The following is a 15,866-nucleotide window of genomic DNA, read 5'->3' on the forward strand; positions in this document are numbered from 1 at the left end:
GAGCTCCAGAGTCGCTGAGAGGCATTTTTTTTAAGAAGTCCGATCGTGGAACACGACCGATGCCGATTTCCTCCATTTTTTGGTCAAAGGTAGTCCTTGTGGGTCTAAGAAAGGCCACAAATTTTTTGGGCCGAAATATGCACCGTTCAGATTCTATGGTCAATTTTCGTTTTCTCTGACAACTTTTCACATAATATGGCCAAAATTGAAAAATCACCTTTCTGAGGCCTCTATGCACTCGATTGAGCTCAAAATGTGGTATCTTATGTAAAATCACGCGAGGAACACGAATCCGGTGCCCGTTTGTTGATAGGACAACCCAAACAGATGTTATGACTGTTTTTCAGGTTTTGTAGTGGTTTTTACTTTTCTTGGGGTTTTGGTGTTCGGCATCGATTTTTGCCAATCCGATGAGTGGATTTTATAGATAAAGGACCAATCTATCATACTACGAGATAAAAAGTTTGTGTACGCCGCGTGAAAAGCAGTGGCGCTGCAGAAATTAAAAAACCGTCATTTCTGGGTAGTTTTAGATCAGATAAGCCACCTTTCGCGTGACCGTCTCCGCCCCATATTCAGTCTTAATATTGTCCCAAGTGATGTCGGAGTTGGTGTGAAATTTCACCGCTGTAGCTCAAGTAGTTTGGAAATGGCAGCTTTCTAAAGTTTTGCAATCACGTAAGGCATTTACTTTAAGTAGAATTGCGGTAAATGTGAAGACTTGTCACAGATCGGGTAATAAATGAGATAGATGAGTGCGTCAAAGTTCTCTAGGCGTAATTTTGGACAAGGAATCCGATTTTGCCGGTACGAAGGCCCTAGGTGTACTCTAAAACTACGTTTTCGTGCAAACCACATAAAAATGGCCTTTTTTCCAACTTCAGAGTTCGCCTAGGGTCTTCGTACCAGCAAAATCGGATTCCTTGTCCAAAATTACGCTTAGAGAACTTCGACGCACTCATCTATCTCATTTATTACCCGATCTGTGACAAGTCTTCACATTTACCGCAATTCTACTTAAAGTAAATGCCTTACGTGATTGCAAAACTTTAGAAAGCTGCCATTTCCAAACTACTTGAGCTACAGCGGTGAAATTTCACACCAACTCCGACATCACTTGGGACAATATTAAGACTGAATATGGGGCGGAGACGGTCACGCGAAAGGTGGCTTATCTGATCTAAAACTACCCAGAAATGACGGTTTTTTAATTTCTGCAGCGCCACTGCTTTTCACGCGGCGTACACAAACTTTTTATCTCGTAGTATGATAGATTGGTCCTTTATCTATAAAATCCACTCATCGGATTGGCAAAAATCGATGCCGAACACCAAAACCCCAAGAAAAGTAAAAACCACTACAAAACCTGAAAAACAGTCATAACATCTGTTTGGGTTGTCCTATCAACAAACGGGCACCGGATTCGTGTTCCTCGCGTGATTTTACATAAGATACCACATTTTGAGCTCAATCGAGTGCATAGAGGCCTCAGAAAGGTGATTTTTCAATTTTGGCCATATTATGTGAAAAGTTGTCAGAGAAAACGAAAATTGACCATAGAATCTGAACGGTGCATATTTCGGCCCAAAAAATTTGTGGCCTTTCTTAGACCCACAAGGACTACCTTTGACCAAAAAATGGAGGAAATCGGCATCGGTCGTGTTCCACGATCGGACTTCTTAAAAAAAATGCCTCTAAATGGGACTCGAACCAGCGGACGTCAGTGTTCTTCTGCATACTACGCAAACTACGGAGGCACCATACCGGGAAAGCGCTTCTGGTCTCGAGAGTTCACCGTACCGTCTCCACGGTGACAGCGATGTCTCGCCAGATCGGTCAAATCGGAGGCCCGCCACACGGCGCGAATATGGATATCCCCTCCACGCCACTGTGCCACAGCCGCTCTTGTGTGTTTGTTTGTGTGAGTGAGTTTGTCTGTGTGAGTGTGATAGGGAGGTGCGGGTCGCTCAGCTTGACCGCGTGCGGTCCAAGCAAGCCTTCCAGGCAGCCGGAACGTGAAACAGTCAGTTTGTGGACACTTTCAGCCGCGGGCCGTGGTCCGTGGTCGCAGTGTCCGAGGCCCCAGACTTCGCTCGCCTCGAAACCGCCATGGCGTGGTCTCGGCAGGTCGTGGTGGTCGTCGTGCTCGCCCTGGTCGTCTGCGGCGCCCTGCCTCCGGGAGCCGTGGTGCCCGACGGGGACGCGACGACCACGGCCTCGTCGACCACGGCCTCGACGACCACGGCCTCGTTGACCACGGCCTCGTTGACTACGGCCTCGTCGACCACGGCCTCGTCGACCACGGCCTCGACGACCACGGCCTCGTCGACCACGGCCTCGTTGACCACGGCCTCGTTGACCACGGCCTCGTTGACCACGGCCTCGTCGACCACGGACGTTCTCTCATCAGCGGGAGCGGTCTTCACGGAGGAGGTCTTCACCGGGCCGGACTCGACCTGGGGACACGGAGCTGCTGGAGGTGAGGCCACTTAAACGAACTGTACTCGGAACACCTCCTAAACTAGTTTCGGGTTAACAAACAAAAGTAGCTTGTTACAACCAAGTCTTTCGAGCACTCACAAGCTTCCAAAAAAAAACACTTCGTAATTGCGAACACATTCTACGTACAACAAATTTAATAGTTACCCGCCCATCCATTTCCAGGCGCGGCCGTTCTGCCCGAGGGAGCCGTCCCGCGGTTCAACCTCCTCGACGGCGTGCGCCGACACCCGCCCTCCGAGGCGTGCCGGCGAGCCCTCGACGACGTCCTGGAGGCCAGCACGCAGCTCCGGCTGTGGGCCCTCAAGAGTGAGTGAATGTGATATTTTACAGTCAACTTACTGGCCAAATACTGAGTAAATTTCAGATATTTATTTTTAAAGTGTCATGACTTTGGCAGTGCACTCGTCGTCCGTGATGCTCCCGGACGCGCTGCTGGCCGCCAACATGTACTCGCTGGGCGACTTCGACGGCTGCCTGTCGGTGCCCGAGGCAGTGTACTGCCTGCTGGACGTGGAGGTCCGCCCGGCCAGGCAGTCCGGGGCGCCCCCTCTGCCGACGCACCCTGGCGACGAAGTGAGCCCCTTCGAGCCGCCGCACGGCCACAACGCCACCCTCTGGGACCTGCTGCAGGTACGCTGTTAGTGAAAAAGTGCTCTGGAAATTTGCTCTTTGTGGTCAGGGTCGCTCGGAAGGAAGTGTTGCTACGTAAGTAGTCTAAAATCCCCACGATGCACCAATCTCGGAAGGGTGGCCAAACTCGTCAGCCTTCCTGGGCAAATTCTCGACAGCTAAGCCAATTTCGCCTAGTAGGCGGGCTGAAGCTGGCACCTCCTTCGACTGGGAGCATCGTGGGAAATTTTGTCTATTTGTGTGGCAGCACTGCTCACAGGATTTGTTGGGAGAAGTGGGGTTGCACTATTTACCTGCTTACAGGTGGGTTACAAATGTTTACTGCCTCCCTAGGCAGCTTGCATTGTGGGTTGCCGACATTAAGGTAGATTGCTCTGTGGGCTGCCTAAATTCAGATAGGAAAAGTCATGACCTTGCGTGCCACCGTCTGAGGGTACCCCAATGAATCTTGAAACGGAAGAGGAAGCACAAAAGGAAGCTCTAACAGCTTCTGCGCATGTGCAGACGTTTCCCCAAGACCCGGTGCGCGTGCAGAAGCTGTGTTTAGTGCTTACGTGTGTTCTTCTTCTTCTTCTTCCTCCGTTTCAAGATTTATTGGAGTACTCTATATGCTCCTGCGAGTGCACGCTAGATATTCAAAGAATGTGATGTAACATTCGAATGAGAATTTGAATTTTTCTGCCGTATCTGAATGCGACGTCATACATTCATTTGAATATTGATCTTCTTTCAAACGGATGTACACACGTCGTGACATCTAAATTAAAGGTCATGTCACGTGTCAATGAATGTGACATCGTACTCAAATGAACGTGCCAAAATCCAATTCCAACGAACAGTACGTCTTTTTCGTTGAACAACAGTGTTCGGTGAAGAATGCGTCGCGCCAATTGGCGGCATATTGACTCTCGCACCGGGACCGAAGGAGATCCCGCAATCCTTGGCGTTTCGTGACGTCTCCCGGGCGTTCCGACGAATGAAATATACAAGCTACGTCCGGGGTCACAAAAAGCCAAGTCAACCTGGATGGAATCCAAAGGACGGGTAGATTGCAACAACTGGCGAAGCTGCTTTGTGGCTCTTGTGGGTCTTTTCTTGTAGAAGCAAATCGTACGTTTACGCCTCACCTGTTTTTCCAGACTTGTTTTTCCGGTATTCGAACGCTTTTCAAGATCCGAATAATGAAGTTCTCCTCGAACTTTTGACAATTGTAGTTGCTAGACTTTTTGGTAAAAGGGAAATTGTTTTTACTGTAAATCGACAGGGACCATTGATGAATGCAACCAGCTCCTCAAAACAATCATGATTTCGCTATTCAACTTTTTCCTAATTAGGAATTTTGAAAAGAGCATGTAATTGCCCAAATCATAGGTTTGCAATTGAAGGGCTCAAACCATTATTCAACATGACTTAATTATTTTTTTTCAGTTTGGCTAGCTAGCTACGAGTTTGTCTCAAATGTTGATATTTCCTATTTCACTCCGGTTAAAATAGCTAATCTGCCATTAAACGGAACCTTAAGGCTCCTGATTCAGTCACCATAAAAGGGGGTTGACCAAGAAATATTTTTATTCTTGATTCGAGTAGATCTTGGTGGGACCTTTTCAACGAATGGTCGGAACCTAGGTCTAAAATGCTCGCATCGTCATCGGGGACCCTGTAAGGTGCCCGTCGACGTCCTCGGGGACCCTACGATCACCTGTGAGGCTTTGACCATGCCGTCCCAATGTGACATTGGCCGCTCGGACAACAGAGAGATGAACACAAAAAAAGCAACAGCGATCTCCGTCTTTCAAAAGACGGAGATCACTGTGGTTTTGGGTACAGAGCGACGCTGTGAAAAAATTAACAGGATGCCCTGTAGTTTTTTCTCGCAGTGAGCTTGCCGGGTTTTGGAAAGGGTTTTAAATGCTCGCATGGTGACGTGTGGCAGACTTCGGGCAACCGGCGGCGGTTCCGGCGCGACCTGCAGCAGTGGGCGGTGTGCGTGCCGGCGGCGTGCGGCCCGAGCGGCGGCCAGGCCGAGCAGGCGGCCAGGCAGTCCAGCGCGGCGCTGGGGAAGGCCGTGGCCGCGGCGGTGGCGCCGCTGGGCCGCGCCCTGGCAGTGGAGCTGCGGCTGCGCCTCCAGCACAGCGACTGCACCGACTTCGACGCCCAGCACGGCCACAGCTTCCAGGCGGCGCTGCGGCAGCGGCCTTCCCTTCTGCTCGTCACGTGAGTGTATGACGTCTTCGTCACATTCACAAACTCACGCTTTAATTCTTACACCAAATATTTTCAACATGTATGATACAAAACATTTAATTTCTCATACGAAGAAATAGTTCACACATTAGAACATATGTAAGCTTCCACCTGAAAACCTTACGAACTATTTAAGCCATACGAAGTAAAGTAGCTTCATATAATTAAGTATTTTGGGCATACGCAAGCTTGGAAAGAAAATAGTGCGTTATTTACTAAGTATTTCTTCGCGTTACTAACTTAACAGTTTGTGCCTTACATTTGCTCAAAATACTTTGTGAGGTTTGAAGGCTGAAGGCCTATGTATGTTTCAAAATAGTGTTATGACAGGTTACACTTTCCCGAGGGGGAAAGCACTCGCGCAATAGTCGGGTCACTCTGTCCGTAATAGCCCGCGTAATAGTGTGCGTAAATAGTAGCGTTTTTTTTGTCTGTTTTCAGCTACATCCCAATAATTTTGAGGCGTCATAGAGCTTAATAGACGTAAAAGTCGGGTCGCAGGTTAAAGAGTGATTCCCCCCTCGCACTTTCCTTTTGCAAGGCCCTAAAATAGTTCGTAAGGCTTTGAGAGCCCTGCAGTAGCGTGTTAGTGTTGGCGTTGTTGGCGCAGATTGTTCATCCTGGTATTCCCCGCCCTCTTGGTGCTGGCGTCGGTGCGGACAGCGGTCCGGGAGTCCAACGGCTGCTGCCCCGCTCCTGAGAAGCAAGGTTTGACTAGAAGCGCAGGTTCATCCTCGTGTTGCACCTTTTTGAACCTACAGTCAAAAGTTTGTACTGTGGATATTTCTTTTCGAGTTTGCAGAGTGTACTCATTCGCCCGTACTCAGTGTACTCACAAGTTCGGGAATAGTCGAAATTCGCTCATTTTTTGCTCGATTCGGATTTGAGTGCCGTTTAAAACCCTCTATAAAGCCTAAAAAGTTAAAAAAATGTGAAATTTATGAGCAAAGTAAGGTGAAATCACCCGTACTCATGTACACGTGTGTACATCAGAACGCTGATTGATTCACCCCTCGGTGAACTCGTGAATACACTCGTATGCAAGTGCGAAAAGTGCATTTTGAGAATTTTCACCTGTTCAATAGGCAAAACTGCCCGTCTCGCTTCCAACAGGCGCGCTGGGGAAGGCCCTGGACTGCTTCGCCGTACAGCGGACCTGGGCGACGCTCAGCCGCCACCAGAACTCCCAGATCCACTCCATCCAGGGCCTGCGCACCTTGGCCATGTTCTGCATCATCCTGGGCCACCGCCTGTTCCACACGATCATCGCAGGCCCGTCGCTCAACCCGAACTACTTGGAAAATGTGAGTCCACACCTGTCTCCAGCCTCACGTGTGACCGTGCGACCTTGATTGCTGAGCGAAGCGAAGCACCCTGTTGGGGAATTTAAACATCCAAATTGTCCCCCCCCCCCCGGATACCTTTAGTTTACTATAGGTATCTTATTATTGATCTTAATCTTATATGTATATATGTATACATAGTCCGAGGTCAATAGTCCGAATTCGATAGTCCGAATTCGATAGTCCAAGCTCTATAGTCCAAGCTCTATAGTCCAAGCTCTATAGTCCAAGCTCCATAGTCCAAGCTCCATAGTCCATATTCTATAGTCCCAGCTCAATAGTCCAAGCTCCATAGTCGTAGCGCCATATGCCAAGCTTCAAAGGCCATTTAGTTTGAGAATAAGGTCTGTCACGAGTAGAGTAAGATCTGTCACGAGCCCGTTAGGTTAGGTTAGGATTGGTTGGACCATTTAGTTTGAGAATATGATCTGTCGAGAGTAGGGAAAGATCTGTCACGAGTAGAGTAAGATCTGTCACGAGCCCGTTAGGTTAGGTTAGGATTGGTTGGACCATTTAGTTTAAAAATATGATCTGTCGAGAGTAGGGAAAGATGTGTCACGAGTAGAGTAAAATCTGTCACGAGCCCGTTAGGTTAAGTTAGGATTAGTTGGACCATTTCGTTTAAAGATCTGTCGACAGTAGGGAAAGATCTGCCACGAGTAGAGTAAGATCTGTCACGAGCCCGTTAGGTTAGGTTAGGATTGGTTGGACCACTTAGTTTGAGAATAAGATCTGTCACGAGTAGAGTAAGATCTGTCACGAGCCCGTTAGGTTAGGTTAGGATTGGTTAGACAATTTAGTTTTAGATTATTAGATAGCTTTCCGTCGATTCAAGGAGTAACCAACCATTGTCGAATCAAAATCCTTCGCGCAAATGCATACTTCCTGACTATCACCCCCCAAAAAGAAAAGAGGCCCATTTTCAAAATAAACAAATCCTAATTTACTACTGATGAAAATGCATTTCCATCTCCAGCTAAATCCAGCTCAGCATCGCTGGCTAGTATTCAACATTCCAAGTTTGGTCTCGTTCTGAAAACAACGCACACGGCAAAAGTACCGCCTGGGATTCCCAGGCGGTGCCTGGAAAATAGGCCCTTTTTTCCATGATGCGCCTGGGAATCCCAGGCGGTACTTTTTCCGTGCAAACAAAAAAGATCCGTTCGAGATTTTGCCTTCCTGAGAAACCGAGAATGCGAAAACACTGTGTCTCTCTCGCACTGATTGGGCGTTGCGTATGGGTGCGAGAGAGACAGAGCGACGAGGCTCTGCTCGGAATCGCCCCGCTGAGCTGATTGATAACCGCGGCGTTCAGACGACTCGCTGTCCGTTGGGTTGCCTACCTCGAGGCGTCCGCGCCCGCGCTAGAGATGACCGCGCCCGAAGAGTTTCCGGAAGGACTTTAAATCAACTGCTTTTTTCCTGTTTTTAACAGATGATACCTTTACTTAAAAACATACCTAAAACTACAACTACAAGACACATAAAGGTGTCAGCTAGCTTTTACTCGAGAGTCCAAAAATCTAACAATATAATGGGGGCTGGCTGCCGGGGCGGGATGGTGCGTCTGGCTGGCTGGCTGGCTGTGCCTGCGGCGCAGCCCGCGCGGAATTTGACAATGGCACTCCCTCCTCGCGCGCGACGGCCTGCGCGCAACATTGACAATCCCTCCCCGCTACAGCGGGGATGCATATTGTGTACATGCATGAACTGATACTATCTTTACCAATGAGCCCATACTACCCCGTAGAAGAAAACGAAACGAGTATCATCTGCTTTCATTAACGTTCGTTGAATGAGATTTTTAGCAGATGATACCTTCACACTTGAAACACGCTTAAAACTACTATACACATGAAGGTGTCAGCGTGCTTTCACTCTCGAGTCCAGAAACCAAGCGCGTATCCTAACAATATAATAGGGGCTGGCTGCCGGGGTGGGCTGGTGTGTCTGGCTGGCGGTGAGGCGCAGCCTGCGCGAAATTCGACAATGGCACCCCTCCTCGCGCGCGACGGCCTGCGCGCAGCATTGACAATCCCCCCCCGCTACAGCGCAGAGGCAGCGAGTGCTAGCAATCAAACGGGCACGTCTCGGCGGTGCAGGCCACGGCACAAAGGACTCAGTTTCTCAATACTATCTTTGGAATGAGCCATGAGCCCATACTACCCCGTAGAAGAAAACCGAACAAGTATCATCTGCTTTCATTAACGTTCGTTGAATGAGATTTTTTTCCTGGCCTCGAAAAAACATTGGAAAGATTCGTCCTGCAAAGTAGGCAAGAAGCCCTGCTTTCTTCTCGTGCGTTACTTTTGATTCCATTAGAATCCAGTTATGTAGCCAGTTGTGTAGCCAGTGGAAGTAATGAAAAACATGTCATGTTGTCATGTCAATGTGTTATGACAATACAAAAGTTGTGCGTGTCATGTCCTTTTCCACTGCAGGACTCTATCACGAATTTTCCTAATTTTTCCGTTTTTTCTTTATGTACGTTTTTTTAACACTTTGAAAGTTTCCGGAAAATTAACGTCTCTAGACCGCACCATGATTTTGGTTTAGTTCTGAGACAGCTTCAGTGTTGCCACATAATTGGGCTAAAATTCTCCCGGTGCACCAGTAAGGATTGCCAACCTTCAGCGTGCCTGCAAGGCAAGTTCTCGCGAGAGCGAGCCTTGCCTACTAGGCTGGCGAAGTTTGGCAAACCTTCCTAGGTGCATCGTGGAAATTTTAGCCTATATATGTGGCAACACTTGGCAGCTCTCATTCCGTTGCAGGGGTACACGAGCACGATGAAAATGGTGGTGGCGAACGGCACCGGCATAGTGGCCATCTTCTTCGTCATCAGCGGCTTCCTGGAGGCGCGCACCATGATGACGCTCAACGCCAAGCTGCCCCGCTTCACCGCCACGTTCCTGCTCTCGCACTACGCCATCCGCTACGTCAGGTGAGCCCCTCGCACAGTGGGCCAGAAGACTGGTGCAGGCGGCCGAAACTCTAGACGCATTGTGAGCTCCAGAGTCGCTAAATGGGACTCGAACTGAATGTGTGACCGTGACCCCATTAATTGATTGCTCTCCGAACGAGGAATCCATTGGTGGGGTCGCACCACCGGGCAACCCGCTCAAAACACGTCTAGAGTTTATGCCGCCGCCGCCGGTCGTCTGACCCACTGTGTCGAGGTGATGTCCGGCCTCTGGGCAGTGTTACTACGTTAATGGACAAAAATTCTTTAAAAGGTTGCCCAATCAAGGCTGAGGTTGGCAAACCCTTCCGACACTTAAAGTTTTTGCCTGGCAGCACTGCGCTTCTGGTCAAACCGGCCTTCGGGTCCTAAAGCAACTCCGTGCCTACAGGCTGGTGCCTGCCCTGGCCGTAGCCCTGGCCATCCAGACGCAGTGGATGCAGTACATGGGATCGGGGCCGCTCTGGGGCCAATTGGTGGGCAAGCTGACGGAGGACTGCCAGCAGAACTGGTGGTCTCACTTGCTCTTCATCAACAACTACCAGGGAACTTTCGTGAGTTTCAGAGTGTTGTGTTCTTCTTCCGGGCCAAACTTTCCTTAAAACCGTGGGAAGTATTTTGAGCATACATTATACAAACTAATATACTTTGTTATGCGAAGAAATAGTTCGTAAATTACGAAGTATTTTCTTTGTTAGCTTACACTGTAAAAAATTCGTGGAGATTTCCTAGACCATTGGGCAAGTAAATTCACTTGCCCCCGCAGGAAAGTGTCATTTTTGGCCCAGTGGGCACTGAAAGGAACATTCCATTGCCCAAACTGGAAATTTAATGTTCATTTGGGGTAGGAAGTTTGGCAGATTGGAGTAGGAAATTTAGCATCCCAAACATGAAACTTAATGTTTGGGCATGGAAAGCATGCGTTGCCTGCCCACAGAAGGAAATTTCGTTCCCCATTGGAACAGGAAAATTCAGACACAGTAACGACCTGGACTCACTTTATTGCCCACACAATTGAAAATCTCTATTGTGGGCAAGGAAGGGCTGCTTGGCTTGCCCACAGCAGGAAATTCCGTGAGGTGAGCAGCTCAAGGAAGAGGCGGCCTCCTACTTGGTGGAGTCACTAGGACTAACGACACTTCAGCTGACAGGCGACGGGGCAGCGTAGTGGTTAGCGAGGCCGGCCTTCCATACAGAGTCTTGGGTTCGACTCGAGGCGGGAACTTTTTTTTTTCTAGCTCAATGTAAGCCTCATGAGACTTGGTGTCTTCCATTGCCCACACACTGAAATTTCAACTGTGGGCAACTGTGGTAGCTTTCGTAGCCCAAATAGGAAATTTCCTTTTTGGGCAAGGGCGGTTGCGTTCGTTGCCCACAGGAGCCTGAAAATTGCTATTCCATAGAATCGCGAATTTCAGTGCCCAAAGCAATATGAAATTTGCAGTCCGGGGACATTAGATAGGGCGTTTTATTGCCCACAGCACGAAATTATTTCCATTTATATTTTTTACAGTGTGTGTACGCTGAAAATACTTTTTTATAACAAACTGCTTTTCGTTGTAGGGCCTAAAATAGTTTGTAAGGTTTTCTCTGTGCTCCTTTGAAGTGCCCTGTCGGCTCCTTTTGGGTGATTGGCGAGTTGCTCATGCCCTCCTTGTTCTGCTGCAGTGCATGGTGCAGACCTGGTTCCTCGCCTCAGTCGTGCAGATGTTCCTGTTGACGCCGCCGCTCATGTGGCTGGTGAGCCGGTGGACGCAGCGCGCGCTGTGGCCGGGCTGCCTGCTGCTGGGGCTGCTGCTGGCCGCCAGCGCCGTCGTGCTCTACGCCACCACCGTGCACCTAGGGTTGTTGCCCACCTGGATCATGTACCCGGAGTGAGTGTCGACCCTTGTCAACGGTCACCACATGAAGTGCTGCCTTGGAGTCCAAGGGAAAGTCTAAGTTTTCAAGAGTTAGCTTAAATTTGCAAGGGGTACTGAAGCCTGAAGTTTCATGGGGTAGCCTACGTCTTCAAGGGGTAGCCTAAATTTTCAAGGAGTAGCCTAAATTTTTCTAGAGGTAGCCCAAATTTTCTAGGGGTAGCCTAGATTATGGAGTACCCTAAATTTTCATGGGGTAGCCTAGATTAAAGGGTTACCCTAAATTTTCAAGGGGTAGCCTAGATTAAAGGGGTTCCCTACATTTTCAAGGGGTAGCCTAGATTAAAGGGTTACCCAAAATTTTCAAGGGGTAGCCTAGATGAAAGGGGTACCCTAAATTTTCAAGGGGTTTGAGTGAGTCTTTAAAGTTGTCCAAATTGACTCTGCTGTAAGGGTAAGAAAAGTTTTAAGGTTAAAGGATGGACGTTCGACAAACGGCTCTGTCAAGCATGAACCTCTCACTGTTACTTAGTGAGGTTGATGGGCAGCACAGGGGGCCCTTAGTCCGCAGAGTGCGGCTCCGAGAAGCCACACCCCGCTGCGCGCGTACGACTGGGTTGACTGTCAACCTTGTGGTACAGTCAGGGTTTTAACCCACCCAATCTACTGCCCGCGCCACCGTCATCGCAGCAGTGCTGGGTATGAAAAGTACACCCTTGTGGAGGTGATCTCTAGATCCTCAACGAAATCAACATAAGAATCTGAGGGAAGAAAACTTGTCAAATGGGTGTCGAGATGTCTCCGCCACAGCGGAGTGTACTTTTTCATACCCTGTACTTTTCTTCCCCAACTCTTCCCCAACCAAGGGATTCTTTTGCAAGCTGTACAACCCAGTCTCCTCCATGCCACGAGAGGCAAGTACGGGCTGTCCTGGGCACGCCAGAAATTTTGGAATTGACTGCTTCGCTGCTTCCAGGGCGCTACGACATGTGAATGTGGCCACCAACCCCACGTTCGTCTACCAGTACGTGCGCACGCACACCAACGCCCTACCCTACGTGGTGGGCCTCCTTGCTGGTGCCCTGTTCTACCTGGCCAACCGAGACAAGTGGCAGCCTTCTAAGGTGAGTTCCTTGCAGGGCACAGCGTTTTTTTCACTTCCAGAAAAAAAGTACAGAAAAAGTACGGAACATGCCTGGTCAATAATTTGCCTGACCATACCGAGTTCCGTACTTTTCTCTGTACTTCCGTCCTATAATTGTACATATTCCGTTCAAAAGTACTGATTTCTTTTACAGTGTTCAATCTATCTAGTGATACGGTAAAACTATCTCTCTGGGATCCCCAGAAAAAAACTGGAATTTCCAGGAAAACCTCCTGGAATTCTCAGGCTTATTGATCATTGGAGGGGAGGGAATCTGGGTCAGTTCTGCCTTATAAATAGGCGAAAATTCTCACGATGCACCAGTGCCGAAAAGGTTACCAACCTCAGCGCCTACTAGGCAATATCTTGGCTTCACTGTCTAGAAATTGCCTGAAGGAAGGCAGAGAGTGAGTTTGGCAACCCTTTCGACACTGGTGCTTCGTGGAAATTTTCGCACACTTACGTGGCAACGCTGGGTACCGGGGAGGTTCTGGTGGAAATGCTATCTTCTCCTAAATAGGTCCCACTGTAAAAATCAGTTAAAAATTTGATGTCTTTCGAAGTAATTATTAAAATTATTCATTGGGGAGGCACATTCTATGCCCTGAACCCAGTCGCAGAGCCTTTTTCTCCTATTTGGGCTATAACTTTAAAAATCTTCTTGCGCATACTATTTTGTTGTAAAAGGTTGGCCTTGACATTTTTCACTTCTTCGATTCATTTTTAAAAGATGCCGGCATGCACAACTCAAAAAGTTACTTACATTTTTATTTGCAAGCTTTTTAATCAAGCATCAAGCATGATCAAAAATGTACAAAATAGACAAATTTAGGGGTCTTTTCAGCTTGAAAAGCGTACAAACAATAATATAGTGGTAATTTTTTGAGCCATGCATGCCGGAATCTTTTGAAAATGAATCAAAGAAGTGAAAAATGTCAAGGTCAACCTTTTAGGACAAAATAGTATGCGCAAGAAGATTTTTAAAGATACAGCCAAAATAGGCTCAAAAAGACTCCTCGACTGGGTTAAGAGCCTGGGATGTGCCTTCAAAAGTCAAATTTTAGTCTCCTCGATGAAAGATTTTATGTTCCGAACAAATTATGACAGTGGGATCCATTTGGAAAATAGCAAGATTTTCACCAGAACCTCCGCTTAAATTTTTCCCTATGATCGGTTCGAGCCAAGGCGCAGGTGGCAGAAACTGTTTTGGAGGACTCCGCTGTGAGACATCACCAATCATATCGACGAATTTATGGGGTGGTCCACATTACCCACTAGTGGTCTATATTATCCGCATTTACGGTATACGGCTAAACTCTGGCTTCCAATTGCAGACGGTGGTGACCTTGTTGTGGCTCGGGATCCCCTTCAGCCTCGCGCTCTCGTTCGCCATCATCTTCATCGGGGTGGTCTTCAACCTGCCCTCGTTCGAGGCGCGGCCGCTGCTGGACGCTCTGTACGGCCCTGCACGGCTGCTGGGGTTCTCGCTGCCTTCGGCGTGGATCATCTTCACGTGCGGCATGGGCCATGGAGGTGAGCCAGTGTTACCAACCCTCGCACAGTGGGCCAGAAGACCGGTGAGGGCGGCCAAAATTCTAGACGCGTTTCGAGCTCTACAGTCACTTAATGGGACTCGAACAGAACGTGTGACCCCACCAATGGATTCCTCGTTCGGAAAGCAATCCATTGGTGGGGTGACACGTCCGGTTGGAGTCCTCTTTAGCGACTAGGTTGTGGCCGCCTCCACCGGTCTTCTGACCCACTGTGCAGGTTACCGACCTCAGCCTGCCTACTAGGCAATACCTGTGGTCTTGGCTCCCGAGGAGCTGCCTGAAGGCTGGCTGAGGTTTAGCGACTATATTGACGATGACGATGGTAAACCTTCGTCGAGAACGTTTGCCTAACGTGGCAACACGGTTTCTAGGCCTGTTCAACAGCCTCCTGACGTGGAGGCCCCTGGTGGTCATGGGCCGCCTCACCTACTCGGTTTACCTCATGCACTTGACCTTCACCATCGTGGCGACGAGCTCCGTACGCCACCCGATATACTTGAGCGACTACACCATAGTGAGCATCGTCATCATCAGCGGTGTTGGGCCTCTACACGCTAAATGTCTTACGAAGAAATTTCCCATAATACGAAGGAAATGGCGCAAGCATAATACGAAGGTGGTTTTTCTTCGAATTACGAAGGTTTTCCTTTGTAACTTACAATGAAAAAGCTGAAAAGATTCGTATTACAGAGGAATATTACTTCGTACTATGCTTGCGCTGAATTCACACATACGAATAATATAGGTCAAATTTCATTGTAAGACATTTAGAGTGTACAGATGTCCCCTGCCACATAAAAAGGCGAAAATTACCACGATGCACCAGTGTCGAAAGGGTTACCAACCTCAGCCTGTCTACTAGGCCGTAATCTTCGGTGTCGAGAATTTGCCTAGTCGGTAGTCTGAGGTCGGCAACCATTTCGACACACTGGTGCAACGTGTGGACTTTTGCCTACTCATGTGGCAACACGGATGAGGAGCAGTCCTGCCATTTTACCTCATTGTGTTGGAATCAGTCCCCCATTTTACACAAAATTCCTTGCCGTGCAGGTAAGCCAAACTTTGTCTGACATCGTCGTCGCCTACGCGGTCGGCTTGGTGCTATACTTCTGCGTCGAGGCTCCCATGATGAACTTGCAGACGATCGCTTTCACCCACTGTAAGTAACACAGTGGGCCAGAAGACCGGTAGAGGCGGCCAAAATCCCGGACGCGTTTTAATCTCCAGAGTCGCTGAATGGGACTCGAACGGAACGTGTGACCCCACCAATGGATACCTCGTTCGGAGAACAGTCCATGGGTGGGGTCACACGTTCGGTTCGAGTCCCATTTAGCGATTCTGGAGCTCAAAACGCGTCCGGGATTTTAGCCGCCTCCGCCCGTCTTCTGGCCCACTGTGTGACGTCGAGCATGTGTTACTGGAAGGCCGCTCGTTCCGCAGGGTTCCGCCGAAAGTCGGGTTCCGCCGGCCAGACCGCGGAGAGGAGCTTGCCAGACCAGCCGGTGCAGCAGGCCCGCAACGTGCCCGCCAACGCCGTCACGACGTCTATGTGATCGCCTTGAAGAATGCTAGCTTTCAAACCAAATTCCTACAAAATGTGCCATGACAAAATAAATACGCTTACTTTCTAAA

The 15,866-nt window shown here is 48.9% G+C and overlaps 2 protein-coding genes across 2 annotated transcripts; both read left to right on the top strand.

Moving 5' to 3' along the window:
* Positions 1-1,678: 1,678 nt before the first annotated feature.
* LOC117644633 (serine-rich adhesin for platelets-like) lies at positions 1,679-5,854 on the top strand. Its single transcript, XM_034384244.1, has 5 exons — positions 1,679-2,479; positions 2,665-2,808; positions 2,900-3,132; positions 5,066-5,115; positions 5,818-5,854. The coding sequence occupies exons 1-5, from the start codon at positions 2,110-2,112 to the stop codon at positions 5,852-5,854; spliced, it is 834 nt and encodes a 277-aa protein (XP_034240135.1). The 5' UTR covers positions 1,679-2,109.
* Positions 5,225-15,866, top strand: LOC117645216 (nose resistant to fluoxetine protein 6-like). Its single transcript, XM_034385252.1, has 11 exons — positions 5,225-5,346; positions 5,987-6,084; positions 6,490-6,680; positions 9,491-9,660; positions 10,070-10,232; positions 11,347-11,552; positions 12,514-12,661; positions 14,016-14,214; positions 14,606-14,748; positions 15,285-15,393; positions 15,675-15,866. The coding sequence occupies exons 3-11, from the start codon at positions 6,600-6,602 to the stop codon at positions 15,785-15,787; spliced, it is 1,332 nt and encodes a 443-aa protein (XP_034241143.1). The 5' UTR covers positions 5,225-5,346; positions 5,987-6,084; positions 6,490-6,599; the 3' UTR covers positions 15,788-15,866.

Source organism: Thrips palmi, unplaced genomic scaffold (assembly GCF_012932325.1).
Source record: "Thrips palmi isolate BJ-2018 unplaced genomic scaffold, TpBJ-2018v1 HiC_scaffold_18, whole genome shotgun sequence".
Classification (NCBI taxonomy): domain Eukaryota; kingdom Metazoa; phylum Arthropoda; class Insecta; order Thysanoptera; family Thripidae; genus Thrips; species Thrips palmi.